This window comes from Anabrus simplex, chromosome 13 (genome assembly GCF_040414725.1).
Source record: "Anabrus simplex isolate iqAnaSimp1 chromosome 13, ASM4041472v1, whole genome shotgun sequence".
NCBI lineage: Eukaryota > Metazoa > Arthropoda > Insecta > Orthoptera > Tettigoniidae > Anabrus > Anabrus simplex.
Window position 1 is genome coordinate 97,905,528 of NC_090277.1, and position 23,526 is coordinate 97,929,053.

At 36.1% G+C, this 23,526-nt stretch overlaps 2 protein-coding genes across 3 annotated transcripts in view; one reads left to right on the top strand and one right to left on the bottom strand.

Annotated features, from left to right (window-relative positions):
• Window positions 1-8,983, top strand: part of Teh4 (tipE homolog 4) — a 28,464-nt gene extending 19,481 nt beyond the window's left edge. The window contains exons 2-4 of the mRNA XM_067157019.2: window positions 1,619-2,082; window positions 5,998-6,301; window positions 8,693-8,983. Of these exons, the coding sequence (XP_067013120.2) occupies window positions 1,619-2,082; window positions 5,998-6,301; window positions 8,693-8,983 (1,059 nt within the window). The remainder of the gene's footprint in view (window positions 1-1,618; window positions 2,083-5,997; window positions 6,302-8,692) is intronic.
• LOC136884650 (cilia- and flagella-associated protein 298) overlaps window positions 1-23,526 on the bottom strand; it is a 611,731-nt gene that overhangs the window by 503,620 nt on the left and 84,585 nt on the right. The window lies entirely within an intron of this gene.

Below are 23,526 nucleotides of genomic sequence, written 5' to 3' on the forward strand. Positions count from 1 at the left end.
AACGAAGGAGAAAAAAAATAAATATCGAAAAACTGGAACCGATGAGAAGAGAGAAAATGTGAAGAGCAAAGTTTATGAAGAAGTAGAGATTGCCCTTGTCCTTTTGTGTTTTCGTGTTTGTCATCGTTCCCTCTTCTCACACTAAACAGCCATTGTGGTTATCCTATTATGCGCTCCTTTCCAAGTTTCTGTTTTATTTCGTCGAATTAATATTTTAAAATAGTTACGGTACGTTCAGGAATGGAGTTGCAAATACTCTAACAAGCTACTGAGCGTTAATGGGAAGACATTGTGAAATGTCTACTCTAAAATTACGTATCCTTTACTTCTGATGAGTTGGCCCACTTAAAAACTCGAGTTCATATTAATCGCAATTTCTTTTTTTTTTTTTTTTTTTTTGCTAGTTGCTTTACGTCTTATGGCAACGATGGGACAGGAAAGGGCTAGGAGTGGGAAGGAAGCGGCCGTGGCCTTAATTAAGGTACAGCCCCAGCATTTGCCTGGTGTGAAAATGGGAAACCATTTTCAGGGCTGCCGACAGTGGGGTTCGAACCTACTATCTCCCGAATACTGGATACTGGCCGCACTTAAGCGACTGCAGCTATCGAGCTCGGTGATCGCAATTTCAGCTGATGCTTTCACAACGTAACTAATCACACAATAAGGTAACGAAATCATAGTGAAAGTAGAGAAATAATAAGAAACAGCATTAGGGAGTGTGATTAACAAGCTGGGGAGGGAATATTAACGCATAGTATTCAGTCAAATAAAGCTAAGAAGAGTAAATGATTCCACTGCTTCTCTGCAAAGCATCTCATTAATTAACCAAAAAACTCTTTTTTTAAACTTCGATAAGAGGTTGCAGAACTATGTATATATTTTTTTAGGGCTAACCTTGGAGAGCTAAAGAAGTTCAATTGGAACCGGAATTAAGAAGGTTCCCACATGAATGCCGTGAAAAACTTTCCAAAGCATTCTTGATTAAAAACTTCGTCAAGAGTTTGCAGAACTATTTGTACATTTCTTTGTTCCAGGCTAACATTGGGGCGCTAAAGAAGTTCAACTGTAATGAGGGTACAGAGTGGTTCCACGTGAACAGCATGACGAACTTTCCAAAGCTTTCTTGGTTAAAAATTTCGTTATGAGGTTGGACAACTACTTGTGCATTTCTTTGTTTCAGGCAAACCTTGGATAGCTTGAGAAGTTCTACTGCAATCGAAGTTAAGAAGGTTCCCACATGAATGGCGTACAGTATTTTCCAAAGCTTTCTCAATTAAAAATTTCGTCACGAGGTTGGAGAACTACGTGTACATTCCTTCGTTTCAGGCTAACCTTGGAGCCCTGAAGAAGTTCAAATATAATCGGAGTTAAAGGAGGTTCCCACATGAATGCCGTGAAAAACTTACCAAAGGTTTCTTGATTAAAATCTTCGACAGGAAGTTGGAGAACTGCTTTTATATTTCTTTGTTTCAGGCTAACCTTGGAGCGCTGAAGAAGTTCAACTGTAATCAGGGTACAGGTGTTCCCACAGGAATAGCGTGAAGAGCTTCCCAAATCTTTCTTGAATACAATCTTTGACAAAAAGATGGAGAACTACTTCTATATTTCTTTGTTTCAGGCTAACCTTGGAGCGCTGAAGAAGTTCAACTGTAATCAGGGTACAGAGTGTTCGCACATGAATGGCGTGTATAACTGTACTTTGGGCCACTGTACCAACATGTCGGAGTTGTACCAGTGCGAACCCAAGATTGATGGTGGTAGTGTGATTGACAGCGAAAGGGATAATCTCAAACTAAACGGGCATTTTGTGTGCAATAAATCATCCTGCATCAAGATTAAACAGAGCTTCGAGTGTGATCGACGTTGTCCGGAAAATATTCCCACTCGAGGAAAGAATGTGTACCTCAAATACGGAGATAGCGTGGTTGCCAGCACATGCCATGCTGCGTACTCCTTGCACGAGGCTAATGGCACGGAGCCAGGCAAGGCCATAAACGCCACTCGCTTCTGGAGCAAGGAAGACAAAACTGTTCTCTTCGCAACTTGTCTTGATGTCGTTCCTTCAGCAGGACGTCAACTGAAGTACGTATTATTTCCCTTTTCTTGTTCATCATCACTTTTATTATGAGGATAGCATTCTATTTTCGATAGTGATCTACCTTACCCTGCCCTATACCACTGCTTACTCTGTACAACCACGGGCAGCTTTGTCATGGTTTGGGTTTTCTCCTTCTGCTCCCAAAACGTCTTCATCCTCTCCTCTCCCGTTCTTCAGCTGATATTTTCAGTACCCTCTTCTCTTGTCCCCCTTGTTGGTGCTTCTCTACCCTACTCCTGTGCCTTTCTCTGTTATTGAGCTACAATGCACCTACAATATAAAAAATAGTTCTAGGCGTGTTGAGGGACACTCTGTACACTACCACCTGCATGGCTTTGCTAAAACAAATACATTAAAACGCTTCCTCTGTGGGGTAGCTGTCTTAAAATTGTTAATTCACCACCAACCAAAATTGTTTATGAATGATCGTGTGACCTGTAAACAAATTCTTGGACTGTAATCATGGTAACCATTGGCTAAGGGAAGCTATCGTTTGAAGAAGTTTTTTCACTCTCTGTCTATTATGACCTAGCGCTTATTCAAGCGCCTAACATATTCCTTTTTTCACAACGTTGTGTCCAATTAAGGAGCGTGACTGAACTTATTTAGCAGAAGAATTTGCTTTCTACCCTTCCCAGAATTTCTTCCTCCTCTCGCTGTGTTTTTTCTCCCATTCTTCCAACCATGCTGTGGTGGTTCTCATCTCGTGTATTACAGCAAAATGATGTTTGTCCATCAACGTTCTTAAACTAGGCCTGTCCCGTACAGTTTCACCTGTTACGCTGATTTCTTGAAAGTCTCTTTCTATTTCGATTATCCAATTATTCTTGACTTTCAGTGAGGAGGCATAGTTAAATTTCATTTTAGTAAATCTTTCGTTGTCTATTTTTTGCATATGGCCATTCAATTTCAGTCGTCTTTTCCTAATAGTGTCTGATATTTTCTCACAATCCTGGTAAAATTCAGGAAACCACCCTTTCGACCACACTCCTTCTATGCATACTCGACAGAAGTTTTTCCTAAGGATTTTCCCCAGGAGAAGCAAGAAAATATCTTGGGGTAACCTCTAAGGCTAAATACCTTCGTGGTACTACTAACAGAGATTAAAATTGATCTCTCCCCTGTCTTCAACTTACTACCATTAGGGAATCAACTAAATATGTATGCCATTCAATTTATTTAATTTATTCGATTTATCTCGATGGTTGGCAGAGAGTAACAGGCCACATATACTCGCCGGAATAGACAGCAAATGATGTGGTACGCTTAGCGTTTTGTTACAGCGTCATCGCTGACTTTATAAGGTTCGTTGCATACAGATAAGATCACTATGGCTTTGCGGTTTAATGCCGTAGTAAATAATCCTAGCATGAAAGTGGTTATGCAAAGTAAACAGGGACATACAAGATTTATAGCACATTACATCACTGCCAGACTATAATTTTTTACTGGTAAACTTCAACAACAGAGTATACGTACTTACAGTTCTATATATAGGAAAATGGAAAGATCATCCCATATCCCTCTCAGGAATACTGTTTTAACTTTGGCTAGATTTAAAACGTGAGCTACGCTGTGCATTTTGAGTGGGACGTCACAATTGCTATACTTCGAACAGAGACAGATTACAGCCAACAAGAAAGAGGAATTGTCTTCCATCATATAGCAAGGAGAAGTGTCATTTCACCTACTATGGTAAACAATTCCCTGAAGTTAAAGGAAAATTATGGGGGGAGGGGGAAATTTACTCACCTGGAAAACCACATAGGAGCTGACACCTAGAAAAAAATACAGGTTATTACGACGCTTAGAGCTAATGGAACAACGTAGGAACAACTCTTACAAAATACCCCTGTCGGTGCCCACAAGTCTATATTATCTAGGATGGTGAGTACGAGCAACATTTTGAAATACAAGAAAAAGTAGCAGTCTCGTACCACGGTAACGTACGCGGAGAACAGAGCTAAATGAGCTACAGAACCTGTGGCTTGGAAGAAAGAATGGAAATGTATGATCCTGAGAGATTCAAAATTGAATCTGGATGGTCCTTATGGTTGGTCTGCCTACTGGCATGATCTCAGGAAAGATATGGCAGATGTGTTGAAAGAAAAAGCAAGTGGGACAGTCTCTGATGGTATGAGGAAGATTCGGTTATTGGGGAAAAACAGGTCTTTATCGTCAAACAAAACTGTTTACAAGTTGTATAGGAAATCTGCAGAGAGTCCTGGAAGCCTCAATCCATCGTGCCAAGTTCACCAAGAAATGGTGTCAGCGCAAATATGTTTATGTTATGGAGTGGCCAATCATTCCTACAGACCTTAACCCTATTGAAAACTTGTGGGGAATCCTTTACAGGACTGTATATGAAGGAGAGAACCAGTATGATGATGTCGAGGAATTGAAGGACTTATAATTTCTGCAAAGAGGAAGATTAACATTTCTGTGTTACAAAACCTTGTAGAGGGTTTGACTCTGTGTTTCGGTTCATCATCATCATCCACGTATTCTGCCTTATAGCAGGTCTTGTCCTGGGATGAACCTCTTCTACTTTTGCCTGTCCTGCGCCAAGTTTTTCATGCCCGAATATATATTTCCTTTCCTCTTCCTCGTTTGCCTTCTTTCTATTCCTTATTTCAGTAAACAGTCCCTCCTCAAACAATGTCCGATCCAGTTCATTTTTCTCCTTCTAATTATTTTAATGTTTCGGTTAACTGTGAAAATTACGCATATAGAGGTATTAAGGTGAAGTTATCCTAACATTTTGCAACAACAGTTATTTTTGTTTTGTGTAATACTAATTCAGCTAATCTACTTTGTTTAAACGACCTGAAAATATGATACACTTTAGTTGCAAGTAAATGAACATAAATACATTTTCACGCACAACACTGTTAATAGAGGATCTTATACTTGGGGACAAACTATGACGGTCTTAGTTCCTGGAAACCGGCAGTCATTGACACCCCGCACTCAGCTGAGTTAACGAGCTCAAAGTGATCCTTGTGTGGTGTTTGAGAGGTTGCCAAACCACTTTCTTCCACTTTCTCCTCAGTCTCACTCTTACGTCGTGTCGAGTGCAGCCAAATACAGTCGCGACACTCTGCGATATCGAGGGACAGCTATTAGAGTTCTATCTCTCTAGCGGATTGACCTGAGAACTACTGATTCTGTCATAAGAGCACGTGTATTTGTGTGTGAAGTTTTTTGGTGTTATTTATGCGTTTTCAGTGAGTTGATATAATTAAATAGTAGCGTGTGTCATTCCTTGAAATCTCTTCTCAACATGAGGGGAAAGATATGTGCTGTGTTTGGCTGCAGTAACTATGAAGTAGAGAAGAATGTGCGGTCTTTCTTCCGTTTCCCTCGTGAAAAGAAAAGTTAAGTAATATTGTGTTTGCATATATAATCTTTCAGTGACAAAGAGATTTTTATAGTACCTCATAATCTTCTGACCTGCTCGACCCATATTTTAACTGGCTGCAGCAGTTAACCTCCAATACCGATGTGTTGTTGTAGGTGTGATCTGTGGGTTTGATTTAATTCAGGAAAATACATATGCATATGAGTGTGGCTGGTTGTGTTCCAAGTAACCCGCGAATTTTCAGGTCAAGCCAGTAGGAGCGCCACTTGCGACTTGTCTCCCATTTTAACAAGGCTAAATCCGGAAGTGTCGCATATTGTCTCAACAGTATTTGGTGTAGCAGACGATTTGGCAGTTCCGACTAGAGTAGACGTAGTAAATCCTGTAAGTCGCTAACAGACACCGGGCTGCCGCTGGAGGGTAGTGGTGTGAGACGAGGTCATATTTTGTCCCTAAGTATTTAATTTTGCAACGCAGTTTAGTAATTATAGTGACAAAATTGAACAGGTTGTAGTTATAACGAAAACCATTGTTCCAGTGCCACAGACTGTGTGAACGGGACGTTGATAGACCCCGCCTTGATTCCCAATAAAGACAACGGTATGAACTACACCGTATTCTATGAACTGTACAATTCAAGTTTGAATCGTCCAGCGGATCCTCTACACCGCTATGTGCCTATGCAGTCGGAAATCACCATCTACAACAACAGTAGACTCTACATCAACCTAGAGGCTTGTGTCAACACGCTTCAGGGGGAGTGCAAACAGTTTCTAGATACCCACGGTCGAGATGGAGACAATCGCACGGCTCCTTCTCGTTTCCCATGCTACTATGATAAGGTGAGTTGTTCAACATAGTCTAACATCACGATCAGCCAACGAAACGTCAGACGTATTCCACAAGCAGGGTAAATATTACAGTAAACTACTATGAAGATAGTAGTTATAATTTGCTTGTCCTGGTACAGGGGCTAGTGGTGTTACATAGGCTCTTATGGCACTAACTAGGGGAGAGCTGTGCTGTGGCTCTTGAGGCAAGGTGGCCGCTATACATTGGTTAAATGAGACTAACTTTAAGGATCCTCGGAATAGGGTAATGTGTATTAAGCAAATTCGGTGGCCTCTTCCTTCTAACCGCCTGTCTTTCTCAGCTTTAGTGCAGCACAGGGGCTAGTGGTGATACATGGGCTCTTATGGCACTAATGCGGGGAGAGCTGTGCTGAGGCTCTTGAGGCAAGGTGGCCGCTATAAATTGGCTATATGAGACTAAATTTAAGGAGCCGCAGAACAGGGTAATGTGTATTAGTCCAATTCGGTGGCCTCATCCTTCTAACCGGCTGCCCTTCCCAACCTTAGTCCAGCACAGGGGCTAGTGGTTATACATGGGCTTTTGTGGCACTAACACGGGGAGACCTCTGCTAGGGCTCTTTGCGTATTAGACTAATTCAGAGGTTTTATCCTACTAACCGGCTAACCTCCACAAATTGTAAACCCCTGAGGTAGCTCTCTAGAGTTAGGTCCATAAGAAAAGAGTATAGCACCCACCTTGCCTAGTAGGCATTGCCTCAGTTCCAAAAGGTTAGGCTGATGAAACTACTAGGTTATAAGTTACAAGTTGTGAGCGCCTGAGGTAGTTCTCCAAAGTTAGGCCTATAGAACAATGTACCACCATTGACCTCGGGCCCAGTTCCATAAAGCTAGTCTCATAAACCAACGTATAGCGGCCATCTTGCCTCGGAAGCCCTAGCACAGCTCTCGACAAGTTAGTCCCATAAGAGCCCATTATCACCACTAGCCCCTGCGCTAGACTGGGCAACAGGAAGCCGCCGAATTAACCTAATACCCAAAAAGCTATAGAACAGCTCTTGCCGAGTTAGTGCCATAAGAACCCAAGTATCACCACTAGTCCCTGTGCCAGGACATACAAATTATAACTATTGAAGATGACAGGCAAACCAAACAATATAACACAGGGATATAAGACCTACAGCTACTATAGAGGGGATACCGCCCATTTTCTGTTAGCTGCTGATCAAGCAGTTAAATGTGTAATTTTTTCTGTAATATTTTACTCTCTTACACCTATAATTTTTACTGAATCCATGTTCTGTCAGTTGTTTACGGTAATACGATGTCTATTAAAACGTCTTAGGCTGAGATTTACAGAACCAAAAGCAAAACGACACAGTCGTATTGCAGAAGTAGTCCTCCATCTCTCACCTAAAGGCCCCATGATTGAATCCCAGCAAATAAACGGGAAAGAGCTTCAAGCAATCACGTGTAGCCAACGGACGAAGTGTTTGATATGATTAAAATCAAACGCACTCATGAACGTACGGCAGTATGGTATAAAAGTTGTGACAATCCAAAATTTCCCGATCATCTTTCTGGGTGGCAGATGCCTTGGATGATCCCAAACTTATAAAGGACTCCATGGTCCAAGAGTTTGGATTAAAATTACATAGTATTTGCCCTCGATAACACTTGGAATATTTGTAATTGGTCCATTTATAAAGGAGGACTTTTTCAGTTAATTACATTCTTCAAGAAATCTCACAAATAAAATCGGCTTGAGTACACAACCAGAGCAAGCGGAACCGACCTGCAGGTCACGCCTTGCATGGGTTATTTATTTGGCGAAATTTGACCAGAAGAAGAGATTGATAGGATTTTGAGAAACCCAGAACTTGTTCAGTTTGTTTCTGAGGGATGTGTAGGTGGAGAGAACGGTAGAGTTCGACAAAGGCATGAATATGATAAATTAGGGTAGATGTAGGATGTACTCGTTACGTAGAAATGAAAAAGTTAGACCAGGAGAAAATAACACTGAGAACGAGAACTGTATCGAACCAGTGTATGGACCGGAGAACGCGTAGGCCACAAACAGTTTCCGATCCATCATGTTTCTGAAACAAATCTCATGAAATGGACCAGAACAAAAGTCGTCAGAGATCTCTACAATGGTGTTAAATCATTTAATGTCTACTGTACAATTCACGTCTCTTATCATTTTATATTATAAAATATAATCTGAATTTATGCATGTAGCTTTGAGGTAGACATGGAATGATTATTGAAACGAAGATAGATTCAATCTCAGCCTAAGTGGGGAGCAACAGAAGATTATTAACTTCGACTTCTAGTCAAACTATCAGGATAATAATTTTTCTATAGTTCTCTCAGTTTCAAAAAACCTCTTTAAATACAGCTCATTTCTTTGTTTGCTTCCAGAATGACCCTTTCTTCGTGGTAGCGCGTTTCGACTTGAAGAAGACTCTCCGGGAGTTGATTATAGCTGTGGCAGTGCCGTCGGCGTTGTTCGTTGTCTCGTGGGCGACGCTGTGCTTCATCACACGTTCTGTTAACGTGGGAGACGATGCCAAGTTGCGCTGTAAGTACTGCACTGACGGGGGAGACGAGAGCGAGCTGAGAGAAGAGGAAACCACCATGATCACCAGCCACAGTGATCCTCAATACGTACCGATAGCTAGAGAGAACAGAGCATTAGCGGAATCAGCGTAGTAGCATCGCTAGAGATCACCAACGAGAACGGAACTCTATGAAGGCTGCTCGTCATCGTCAAAGAAACCGCATGAAGCCTTAGCACGCTGTGGTATGAAGAAGCTTCGAGTTTAATCCAAATCTTCACTGGTAATTTCGTCGAGAGCTTCAAAATTTATAAACCTGCCAATGTCCAGGAAGAAACGAGCATCTAATAAATCGAATCTTCCCAATGCTTTTCTCAAAAACGTCGGAGGTAACTAGGCAACTACAACGCGGCCAATACAGTCATGTGGATATAAATGTAAACAAAACTGACCAAATTAGATGTTTATCGTTTTGTAGATTTTGCAGGGTGATAGAAGCAAATTAGTAATTCGATGGGGTTTCAGGATTTAGATATCTCGGTTGACATCAGTCATCTCATAGTATGCTTCCTCCATTTCAGTCATCGCTCGCTTCAATTAGCATAGGTACTTCTGCTTAGCCTGCTTTGTGGCAAGCACTATGCAAAAACTATTCCTTCTATGCACACCATAAGAACTGTCTCAAGAGTTACCAAAGTGCGCACAAATTTTAGTCCATTCACCGGTCGGACTGTTTGCAAAGTCCTGTCCGATAATGATAAAAACGGGAAAATAATAAAGAGAATGCGGGGATTTAAACCGTCAATCGAGACTAATACTGGACAGTAACCTAACAAGGTACATGAAACGACGGGTGTCCGAGACAGTCGAGTTATTAAGGATGGGTCAAAGATCTTTGGAGGTGTACTTAACAGTACAGCCAGCTAAACTAACTTAGCCTGTTTAGAGCAGTTTCCAGTTTATTAGAATGGATATCTTTGTCTTTACGGGGTGGACGAAGAAAAAGAAAAGTAGACACACATAACGCACTTATGGGTTGATTAATACTTTCCTTTGCCAAAATAAAAGAAACTCAAGACGCACTCATGTTCACAGAATTTTTGAACTGTAAACTAATAATTTAACTAAATAGTATCCCACATTATTAATAATGTTGAAATTATTCAAACAACTTTATCTTGAAAAATATTCAAAGAAGGGCATTTATATTTTTACACCTGAAATGATTATTGCTTACACTTACAGCAATCTTAATCACATTTTTGTTATTTATTATTATTGGTATTGTTAGGCTGCATGACTAATTTAATTAATTCTTTTTAGATAAAAGTAAATTAAATTGAACACTAACGACCGTGGGGAAACAATGATAAGGAAATGTTATATCTGAGGGTACTCGAAAAAGAAAGTTTGATTGTTACTTGTGAAATGTATACTCTTAAGTAATGTATTGTAGCTTTCTCCTCAGATACCCCTTTTAACATCCACATTATAAATTCACTTGACAAATATAACTTATTCCTTATATTCATGTTCACATGACTGAACAAAACCTTATAATTATTGATAACTTACACAATGAAATGTCAAGACTATCCGATCGAAAATAAATAATTGGATCTGTCGTAGTTTACGAGCAAAAACACGGTTTACAGCATCCTGGAAATGTGATGATTATGAGATATTACTTTATCTGCGGTGCCATATAAAGTCAATAGACACCATTTAATGAAAATTGAAGTGTTAAAGTGACCTATGCTCGCATCTGAAGGGGAATCATATGGAGACACCATTCTTCCATACAATGTAGGTTTCAGAGATTATCAAAGTGAACGTAAGAGATATCATAGGTGAAATATTAAAACAAAACATAAACGATTTAACGCGAATATATAACTGCTTTTATTATTCTTACCAGAAAAGAATTAGAAAAAAGTATAAAAACCCGAAGTGAAGTGTTTAGTGATGTTTCAAGAAAATACAGTATAAAGTGCAATTGGTATCCAAACTTTGTTGAGAAGTAATGTTAAATTGTGCAAGTAGTGAATAATTGTTTAACCAATCACCAAAGATTGTAAATGCCTTGAAAAGTGGACAAATGATCGAAGAGACTGGTTATTACTAAAAATATGTGTGAATTAACGCTAGACAGTGAACAGGAGGGAGTCTTGGAGCCCCATAATCTAGTGGATCTAGCGCCACAACGGTCTTTACTCAGGTAAGTGTCAAACTATTTGAAATTGAGTATTCACAAACTGAACAAAACTGAAACAATACTGCCATTTCCATTATTCAGAAACTAGTAAGCGAACGCATTTTTGAATCGGAAACGTTCTCTGACATTTTAAACACCCTTTATCTTTAGAATCGTACGCTCTATGTTGTTGTCCTTCCCAATCAATAGACCACGCATAGTGTTAAAACATCTAAGTCGTAAAAGAGCGCGTAGGGCGTCACTTTATCTTCAGAACTTAATCATATACAGTACAAACTCAAATTACATCGATGGTGTGATTGTTGCTCTAGGGATGAAAACAACTAGATTATCAGTCCCTCGTGGCAATAAAAGGAGTTCTTACCACTGGGGAGAATAAGAGGATCGTTTTAATAAACGCAAGGGATATAAGGGATGTGTAAATGAAAGACTCCCTCTCACGAACCTAACAGCGTCAGACTCGTAAAATATGAGTTGACCACGGATGATCGGTAGAATGAAACGATGAACCAATGGTAAACTCAATAAATTCTTAGGTCTTACAGATATTAACAACAAAACTAAAATGATACGATACAAATAGGAATTGAATATACGGGATGAATAGTTCTGGCAACGGATGTATTTTGACTCACTGCGTTGCCTTGTTAGTTAAGATAGAAGACATGCCATAGTTTTAATGATGTGGTCAATTCGCCCAAAACGTTTTGTTTGTAATCTACTGCAGGTTTAACAAATTGTTCTGGTCACTGTTGTGCCTTGACATACTTCCCTTGCTCTGTTCTTGCTGCGCAAATAATGGTACGACCAGCATAGGCATAGAGTTCTCTCTGTAACCCACTGGAGATTCAACAAATTTCTCTGACCAATGACTCCCTGCTCCGTTGGTTAACGAACAAGCCTTGCAAAGGTACTGATGCTGTGGTCTCTACAGCCATAAAATTGTGGAGGTGCAAAAAAATTGCTCATATCATTGAAGTACCTTGATACACTTTGACGGTATTTCCAATGGCGTTGAAGCTATTGTCAATCGGAAATTAGCTGCATTGAGGTTACCACGTTTGCTCTTAATACGGTATGTTGAATTCTTTTTAATAAAATTTCACAGTATTTAACTACTGGTTCATCTCTTGTTTGGATTGACAGACCTTTCAACGTGGCTTGCTCATGTTAACACCTCGAAATTTGTGCAGCTGAATTCATTTTTCACTCAAAACATAAACAATGCATTTTCCGTCCACTAATTTTCAAATAATTTCCAGAAGAGTATCGTTAAATACTGGTCGTGATTGCCACAACACATATCCCACTGCCTCTAAGTGATATGTTCCTCTTATCCATAGCTTGGGCACGCTTTCGCCTCTCTGGCCTTATATAAACGACTCCGATAGAAGCCATTCTATAAAACAATATTTAATATTATATTTAGCTTCCCTGCTTTACGTTTTCAAGCAGTTCCAACCTTGAAATGGATAATCAGAAATCACCCTCCGCCCCCAAGAAAACTTTCGAGTCAATTCCAAAGCATACTATTTGCGCTTCCTCACAGCAATCTATTCTAAAGTATATCATATTACACAGTAACATTTAAACACTGCCTGTTAATTCAGTGATAAAACATTCCTTGTTGCTTGTTTCGCACCCAGCGGCTACTTTTCATGAAGCATCCTTCTTCCTGTGATGACATTTTCGTCTTCTGAATCATAAGTGACTCCAGTGTTCATGTGCTTAATGTAGGCCTCAATTCTTTCTCATTTTTTCTATGAATTGTCAGGCACACTTAATATAGCAAATACAACATTACTTCAGGATTTAAAGAGGAGAAGAGCAGACTAGAGCTCCTTCATTCACAGTGAATTTCAAAACGCTTATGAGTGGAAAAAGGAAGCAAGGATCGAATAACTGTCGTTGTCAACTCACAAGCATTAAAACGAAGACGATTAAGCAGAAAGGCTCGAAAGAATTGAGCAGTTTCCTTATTTGATTTTTTCTGTAGAAAATTGTGCTTTCGTGATGATGTCAGCTTTCCCATAATAATTTCCTCTTTGACAGTAATGCCGTAATCGTGAGGTGAAATCTGTAATAATGTCGCACAAATGCAATGCTGAGATGGGAAAGAGTTAGGACTAGGAAGGCAGTAGTTATAACTTTGCGATACAGTACGCTTGCCTGATGTGAAAATGGCAAACTTCGGAAAATCATTTTCATGAATGCCAATGGTGTTCTTCAACCCATGATCTCCCGAATGCAAACTAACAGTTTAACGACCCGTACCGCGTAGCAAAATCGTTTGGTTAAATATATTTAAATACGAAACAGGCCATCGATTAATTTTCATTTTCTCCAAATTGTTTAACTACAGTTATAGCAATGATCAGTTTTGGATTTTTGTTCCTCACGGAGATATTGCTTCAGATGTAAAACAAATGTTCGGCAGTGCTATATCAGGGCTATACGCGGAGTGTTCATTTCTCAGTTCCACCCAAACAAGGAAGAAACCATATAACGAACAATGTCGTGAAACAGGCAATGTGGGGACGATGGTAAGTGAGTGACGCAAAGCTCTGATTTCTACGTAATGGCAAGTCATTCATTTTTCGCTTGAACAAGTGCATCAACGAAACTGGCAAGCAGAAGTACTGTATATACTAAACATCCAACTCTAATATTTCTATACGTGGCAGTCATCAAGAAATGATACAGAAAGTCCAAAAATTTCATTTTCGTTTAGTTTATTATTTAATACTAAATAATAAAACAATTGTATTTAGTTAGACGTATATTTGACTCAAGTTAAATATCTACACAGAATTTACAGAATTATTCGTTGGTGCGGATTGCCTATATCGACAGGATTTTTAGAGACTTGCTAGTGTTTTGAAAGCGCTGTTGAAGCTGTCGTCATGTAGTTAAAGGACCAGGATAGCATACTCCGCTGAAATAAAAAACATTCTCATCACATCGCGAGTTTTCTTCATTCAGTAACATCTTACCGCGTGTCTCATGGTATGGTATAGACAATTCTTGATATGATTAATTCATTCAAAAAGTAGGGGATGTCAATTAATGAAACCAGTGTAGAAGAAATTCCTCTTTGCCTGATAACTAAGCTGTTCTCATCCTTAAAACAACAATCACCACAGTAATGTATTACGCTTTAGTTTAAGTTGTTACAAAACCTTGCGTAGAAATATGACTTAAAGAAAAATAATCTGTTATTGACGAACGGTTAAAATATTCAAGTCTTTATGAAAAATCTCTAGTCAAATATACTTTACTCTGACCTTTTCTTTCAGAAAACTGCAGATAACTCTGGCCATTGCCAAAATGCGTTGTCTCTCTCAAATAAGAACAGATCTGCGGAAGACGACTTCCTCCTCCTGTCCCTAAAACTACGTGTCCTTCGACGTTGGTGAATCTGACAGAAAAACTTAACTGACTCCCAGCAAAGAGATAAACTGACTTTTCAGCCCGTTGAACACACTGCATACGGAAAAGAATCATTTTCAAATTACTTCAGTTTCCAAAGCTTCTTATGACATGACCTCTAAAAATGACGTAATAAATCCATCATCGCATGGGATATTTGCATTTATGCACCCCTATGTGGGAACAAATACTGTATAAAACCATCAAATCGAAGAAAGATAAAACAAAGGACGCTATTGATTACTTTTAAGGATAATGTTAAATATTTATTACATGAAACAAATACGAGCGTGTGTTGCTTATAAACGCACATCTTCCTATAAAAATATAAAAAAGAAAGTACATAACTAAAGTGAACACAACCTGCCAATTTCAATAAAATATTTCTTGATTCACTTATTCATCATACGTAGTCATTTGATAATGCGAAAAACATTCATTCTCAAGTAAAGCGTTGATATCATAAGCATTTTTATTACAAAGAACTGAGTTTTCAACTTGCAATTCATCAGTCATAATTTAACTGAATTGGAAAACATAACCGATCTCTTGGGCATGATGATATGATATGATATGATATGATATGATATGATATGATATGATATGATATGATATGATATGATATGATATGATATGATATAATATGATATGATATGATATGATATGATATGATATGATATGATATGATATGATATGATATGATATGATATGATATATGATATGATATGATATGATATATGATATGATATGATATATGATATATGATACGATATCATATGATATATAATATGGAAACGTTTGCATTCTATTACTCATTTTCTGCTCAAAGGAATTTAGGACACAAAACATACAGCAGCGTGTTCCATTTCTACATCCTGTCTTCATCGACGGAATGTGTAGCGTGCCAAAGAACAATATACTATAACATAAATTAAATGTGCTCTTGTGTAATATGATTTAAAATGTTCTGATTTCAAGTTTAAGTTAAATGATGTCAAAGGAGTATATCATATACATAATTTATAGTATTTGCGTGTTTATTTTGTTCCATTTAACATATTCTGATTTATTTTAAGCAATCGCAATTGAGTACAGTGAGCACCTATTAAAGATGCGGTTACCTCATTTGGCTTTATTCCGAATCTGACTAAATAAAAAAATAAAAAACAAGTACATATATTACCAGCAAAGACTGGTATTTTATGGAATGACTAGGAACTATACAGAATGCCAAAACTCAAACGGGAAAGTACGAAATGGCAAATTCCTTCATACATTTCCAAGACATTCTACACAATGTAAGCTTTGGGAAGGCATTCTTTCTGATTATATTAGACATGTTTGTGAAATTAATAACTGGTTCGATAGAAAGCAATTCGGTTTTAGAAAAGGTTATTCCACTGAAGCTCAACTTGTAGGATTCCAGCAGGATATAGCAGATATCTTGGGTTCTGGAGGTCAGATGGACTGTATCGCGATTGACCTGTCTAAAGCATTTGATAGGGTGGATCATGGGAGACTACTGGCAAAAATGAGTGCAATTGGACTAGACAAAAGAGTGACTGAATGGGTTGCTATATTTCTAGAAAATAGATCTCAGAGAATTAGAGTAGGTGAAGCTTTATCTGACCCTGTAATAATTAAGAGGGGAATTCCTCAAGGCAGTATTATTGGACCTTTATGTTTTCTTACATATATAAATGGTATGAGTAAAGGAGTGGAATCGGAGGTAAGGTTTTTTGCGGATGATGTTATTCTCTATAGAGTGATAAATAAGTTACAAGATTGTGAGCAACTGCAACGTGACCTCGAAAATGTTGTGAGATGGACAGCAGGCAATGGTATGTTGATAAACGGGGTTAAAAGTCAGGTTGTGAGTTTCACAAACAGGAAAAGTCCTCTCAGTTTTAATTACTGCGTTGATGGGGTGAAAGTTCCTTTTGGGGATCATTGTAAGTATCTAGGTGTTAATATAAGGAAAGATCTTCATTGGGGTAATCACATAAATGGGATTGTAAATAAAGGGTAGAGATCTCTGCACATGGTTATGAGGGTGTTTAGGGGTTGTAGTAAGGATGTAAAGGAGAGGGCATATAAGTCTCTGGTAAGACCCCAACTAGAGTATGGTTCCAGTGTATGGGACCCTCACCAGGATTACCTGATTCAAGAACTGGAAAAAATCCAAAGAAAAGCAGCTCGATTTGTTCTGGGTGATTTCCGACAAAAGAGTAGCGTTACAAAAATGTTGCAATGTTTGGGTTGGGAAGAACTGAGATAAAGAAGAAGAGCAGCTCGACTAAGTGGTATGTTCCGAGCTGCCAGCGGAGAGATGGCGTGGAATGACATTAGTAGACGAATACGTTTGAATGGCGTTTATAAAAGTAGGAAAGATCACAATATGAAGATAAAGTTAGAATTCAAGAGGACAAACTGGGGCAAATATTCATTTATAGGAAGGGGAGTTAGGGATTGGAATAACTTACCAAGGGAGATGTTCAATAAATTTCCAATTTCTTTGAAATCATTTAGGAAAAGGCTAGGAAAGCAACAGATAGGGAATCTGCCACCTAGGCGACTGCCCTAAATGCAGATCGGGATTGATTGATTGATTGATTGATTGATTGATTGATTGATTGATTGATTGATTGATTGATTGATTGATTGATTGATTGATTGATTGATTGATTGATTGATTGATTGATTGATTGATTGATTGATTGATTGATTGATTGATTGATTGATTGATTGATTGATTGATTGATTGATTGATTGATTGATTGATTGATTGATTGATTGATTGATTGATTGATTATAAAATCAAAGCAGACCAATGTGCTATAAAACAAATGTTTCGCATTCCAGCATATCAAATTACTCACATTTCCATAAACATGTTTTAAAATACTGAAGAATTTCTAGACGATTACTCCATCTATAAACATTAGTATTTTTAAAACAGCTTTTGGAAAATGTAAGATCTATATTTTTGAAAAATTTAAGAACTTTTCAGGATTTATTCATGTTTAATTATCAGTATTTTTAAAATAAATCTTAGGATTGAACAATTTTTCTATATAACTGAACAAAAATTTGAAATTTACTATTAAATGCACGACTGTATATTAACTGCTTAGAATAAAGATTTTCTTCCCTTTAAAAATTAATTTCCTTTCCTTTTCATGCTTAACAGCAACAGATTTTGACAATCTCTACCATGTCTAAGTAATGCACGCAATGCCTACGAATGCCTGATTTAAAGGCAGAATTTCGTACATTGCCAAAAACCGCACGGTATTCTGCACAATTCTCAGTTATTCTATATAAGGCATGTTTTATATGCATCCCAGTAATACATATTAAATTTGTTTTTACACAATCCGATTAACTCAAGTTAAACAACATCAAAGAAGTGTGTATAATGCACATTAAACGTGAGTTAAGTTTATTTGATTAAGAGTGTCCTGAGTTACAATTTTTGTAAAAACAAATTAATTGTATTCAGATTTAGATTTTGCACAAACGTTTGAACTCAAAACTACTCTATGCTTAATACCTCCTAATTGTCGAAATTATTTCCTGCTCTTCACAATATCAAAAGTAAACTTTTCTGAAAAAGCAGAGACATACAAAGTGTTCAAATACATAAAATGAACAAAAATTGTTTTAAAAAATTACTGAAGCAGGTTAGTGATCTTACACTTTAGTTATGTACTATAAATGCATACTTTTCTAAACATTTTATACTTTGAAGAACAAATTTTGATACTTTAATGATTTTGTGAAAAACTAAATAGATATTGTTACTTAGAGGATAATTGATTTAAATGGTATGTTAATATTTCTGATGAAAATGGTCTTACTTCAACGCTTGCATTTTGAGAATATCGTTATTTCTGCTGTTGTACAAATACGCTTAGAAGGTCGTATGTTTCATTCTAGAAAGCGTGTCTATAAATGTGTGGTTTTCACACTTAGCCTGTAAGAAACGTCTCCTATACAAGTAAATAAGTAAATATTTATTATTTTGAAATATGTAATAAAAATATTCATCAGTAAGGTAATTCTAGTGATGATTGTTTCTCAGTTATATATATGTTACTGAGAGCACGTGTAAGTATGCTGTATATAAGTAACTTAAGGGCCCGTGATACACATGTGTATGAGCCTAAAATGAAGTTAAAATCGAGGATCATCTCTATTTGGGAACAGACAAATGTAAACAGAACAGGAGTATCCTTTACAAGTAAATGAACCAATTACATTGCCTTCCGGGGTAGGTTTTCAATCTCAGAGCTGAAATAACCGGGATACATTTGACAATAATCAGGGTGTGCCATATTAATTTAGATACTTTCTGCATTTTGAGACTTTCGAGTAGATGGGTAACGGTGGCAAGAGAGTTTAGAAGTTCTACCCTTCATTTGTTTGTACACAAACATGTGGAAAATGATAATTATGGAAATTCTGAGTGGTTGAAGACAATCTTCACAGCTTTACATTAGGATTAGGCTATATGTACCAAGAATGATTTGCGAGGACTCAGGCTTTTATTAAGAGCCTGACTACGAGATTACCAGTCCTTTTAATGAAAGAGGAAGAATCAATTTACTGAGGTAGAAAGTAGCGTGATGAATAAAAGATGTGAAATAAAAATAGGCAATTAGCACTGCGGTCAGAAGGGAAAAGGGCATTTCGACCAACAAAAATGCACAAGCAGAGAATATTCGGAACTATCATTGGGAAAGAAGTATTAAAAGTTTATGCGAAAGACAACCAAAGAATACGAGTTAACTGGAAGAAGATGCACAAAAGAGTATAAACGAACACGACGTTGTGGTAAGCACCAAGTCTTACCAAGTTTCAATTCTTTGAAATTAACTTATATAAAACACGATTTGTGTTAAGTTCGATTTACAGTTACCAATATCATCAGCAACTTAATATTTTCACAATTTTTCTCCCATATTTCTTAGCAGATTAGTGATCGGCAGTTGTAAAACATTTGATGGATAGTCAATTACAAGAAAATAGAAAATAATGTCCTTAAACTACAAAAATTTTGTTGAAGTATTCTACTTCTTTCACCCTGAGATTATAGAGAGGTTCTGTTTACATTCAACTCGATTTACTTCCTATATAGACCATTTTATGCCTTATATAACAAAACTTTTCAAGAAGAGCCATAAAAACCATACGTCTACTCAGGCCAATACTGAGTTTTTTATTTTATTACTTAATTTATAGAAAGAATTTTCCAGTTTCTCGAACTAAATAATGCACAACCAATGCTGCTACAATTTTACGAAAGCAGAAAGTCTTGATCTCATTCAGAACCTCTACACAATATTTTGAAATAAACGAGTTATTCTATGAATTCAAAACAGAAAACTAAATATCCGTTACTTAGCTACATATCTTACATGTTACAGCAAATTTGCCTCATACAATACCGGAAAATATTTTATCAAAATTTTAGTTTTACAGATAATAAAATAATTATAATTCAATTAAAGATTTAAGCTATCAAACTAGAAAATACAAATTAAATATCAGATATTGATTAAAGTTAAATATAGCTAACAAAGATAATAAACTAAAAAGCATTATTTCATTACTCTGCTTACATGTGTATCATAAAATCATAGCCTATGTTCAAACTTTGGAAATATATTAAAATTCAGGCCACATAGAGCACGGTTTGATTATAACAATGAATGACAAGAAGTACATAGTGTTGAAACAACATTGCAAATTCATCGAAACTGGAAAATATCTAACTATAAACTGAATGAAATACTTTTTCAAAGTGGTCTTATTGCCTGTGTATACACACACACAAAGACAGGAGCAAACCAAATGCCTTAATTATAAATACTATTGGTGTGAAATTATTGTTATATTATACATACATGACTTAGATTATTATAAAATTTTGAGTGTTTAGATTATATATTTGTAATAATAAATGTACTGTATTTCTACAGTATTGTATATAGAAATTTTAAAACGTGACCTATTTCTATACGGTTCTAATATATGCAGAAAAATACAGAGTAAGAAGAAGCAAACCAGTAGTGTCGTTCATTGATAATCTTTTAATTATTTGTACTTATTTATAGATTTTGAATGTTCTCGTTAAATAAGCCTTTCATTACATTCATATCATTATACCCCTCAAAGTATGCGAAAAGTCTTCTCAAAACATAACAACAGAATAAGTCTAGATATCTCACATTCTATTAGGAGATTATTGGATAATTCTATAAAATAAACAAATTTCGAATGTTCAGGCAGAGTCCCTTATAGAATCAAAAATTCATCCTTAGAAGTAACAATAAAATTACATTTTGTACATTTTAACGGATAGTCCAACAAGACTGATTGTAGACCAAGAAATATTACTTTTTAAAAATTTCATACTTAATTATTTTTAAACATGCTTCCTTTTTATCGTTCTTTAATCGATCGGTATCTAAACACACTTCAACATTCTTTTCTTACAAAATAGTAAAAAAATTGAAAAATATTTCACAAGAAATTCCATCCACGCTACGCCTTCTAAAACGTTCATTACTTTCATTTCATTACTACTGGAACAACACCACAACAAAAACTACACCCCTAACATTAAAAACATGTAAACTTTTCGTATATATTTTCATATGTAAATATTTATATTTTTCGCATGTACAATTATAAAATGGGAAATTTTGTTTGAAAATTCAAACGTTTTTCTGACATTTATTTCCTAGTCACGAATTTACATACAACAACTGCAAGTTTCTTTAAGAACATCTATTGAAGTCAATAAACACCAGTTACAATTGGCTACTCAACAAATAAATGAAAGATATCAATACACGATGGTTTGCAAACTCTTATTCTCTGTGCGCTTATATAAAGCTTTTGTATTACCGTTTGTAAGTAAATACGTCTGTACAAAGAGGAAGTACATGTTGTTATATGTATATATTTAAATATACTCCGTATATTTTATAAGTTAAATTTATTATTAATACATATATAATATATTCCAAGAGCTATATATAACCATATTTATACAAATAATAATATTCAATGTATTACTTGTTTCAATAATAATCATCTATGCAATGAGACTGCCTAATATAAAACAATCACATACAAAAAGGATTTCGTTTTCTAATTTATGACTAATTATTGAATTTACCACGGATGATAGTTAAGACAGGAGTGTAGTCCACCAGAGAATTTAAGTTCTGCCACTATTACCAAAAACCATGCCAATAACTGTTCACGTTCTAGGTTAAGAAAATTATTAAGGTTACTTTTACATGTAAAATTCATTACCTCGTTAATCCAAACGAATTCGTTACTACAACACAAATAAATAAATTTACTATTATACACAAAAGACCTCAATATAAACTTAGACATTATTTATTAAGTGACGTTCACAAATGCTTCGATAATGTGCAATTACAGGAAGTTTTCCCAACCATTCTTTCACTTTTCCTCATACAAAACTTCATCATGTGCACAAATTTAAAATTATTTTTCTTACAACTAAACTTTGAACATTCAGTTGCCTCATATAAATGACTTGAGCAGATATAATTATTCCATTTACATACAGGGTTTCAGATTTTATATGCCACGTATAATTGTGCAGTTTTCTCGGCTCTTTTATTCATGGAAAAAACATGAACTGTCATTTAAATTTAAACTCACGAATGTTTCTGCAATCTCTCAAATATCTTGACTCTTGTTTCTGATTATAAATATATTTTCAACTGATATGAATAGACATGACACTGTCACTAATTTAAACAAAGCTGTCTAGTAAAAACCATTTCAAATGCATAAACATGTACAGCAAAATCAATCAATATAATGGGAAGTTCTTCAAACAAACATTCAAATCATCACTTTGCTTTGCTATTAAAACCTGTTGCAGTATCAACATTGATTTTTATTTCACATATTGTTTAAGCACATTAAGTTAAAAATAAACACGTACGAACATAAACTTCATGATTTTCATATAAAACACACACACACACAAATATGAAAAATGACAGGAGTGAATATTATGCAGTCCCATTGCATATTTAAAACAATCCGCTAAAGATAAAGTGTACATTTCAATATAGCACTCAACACCAAGTAGTTGGCCTAAGTGACATTCTGTGTATGTGAATCGATGTTCAAAGCCAAACCAAAAATTACTATAAAGAAAGTGCTTTTCAGACGGATAATGGTCTATTTGTTATTATGCATTTATTGTAATACTATATTGGAGTAATTAAATATTATTATAAAAAATTATGACAGTTACTGAGTTATTTCATTTCTGCGTAATATCCCGATGTGTCCCTCATTATGTCGACATTAAACTATTTCCATGTTTTCAGGTTTCAACTGAGATTAAATTCATCCTGTATGTTGTGAAAGTATTATCAATTCCCTTACTCATTTCGTAGCTTCATTACTTGCTATTTTGGAGAATAATGTTCAACTGAAAACAATTTGAGATTTTAAAACATATTGAAATTTGTCACAAACTATCACTTCCCATTAATGCTCCCTGTTTTCATCATCATTTTACTTGTTAATATTTAAAAATCCATTGAAATCCTTCTGTAACAAGATTTTTAAAATTTGAAAAATAGTTGATAGCAGATGTAATCCATGACATGTTCTCAAATAATGTTTACTGTCTCATTTCTAACAGTTCTACGACAAGATCCATACCCTCCAACATCCCAAGATTTAATTAAACTATTCATTTAAATACATGCTAACAGGGGACAAAGTTATATTTTTATCAAATCTCAAATCAGAGCATGCAAAACTTCCTTTCAAAACTTCAAATAATTTTATGATATTAATTTTCCAGATGTCAGTGAAACCATAATATTGCGAGTTTTCAAACAATATCAAAAATAGACTGTGAGTAAACAAATACAAAAAATAATTTGTTACAGATACAAATAAGTGAAAGATGTCAATGCTCCATGGTTTGAAAACTCGTACCACTCCGACAGAAACTGATAGTGTACATGAATGAGTCT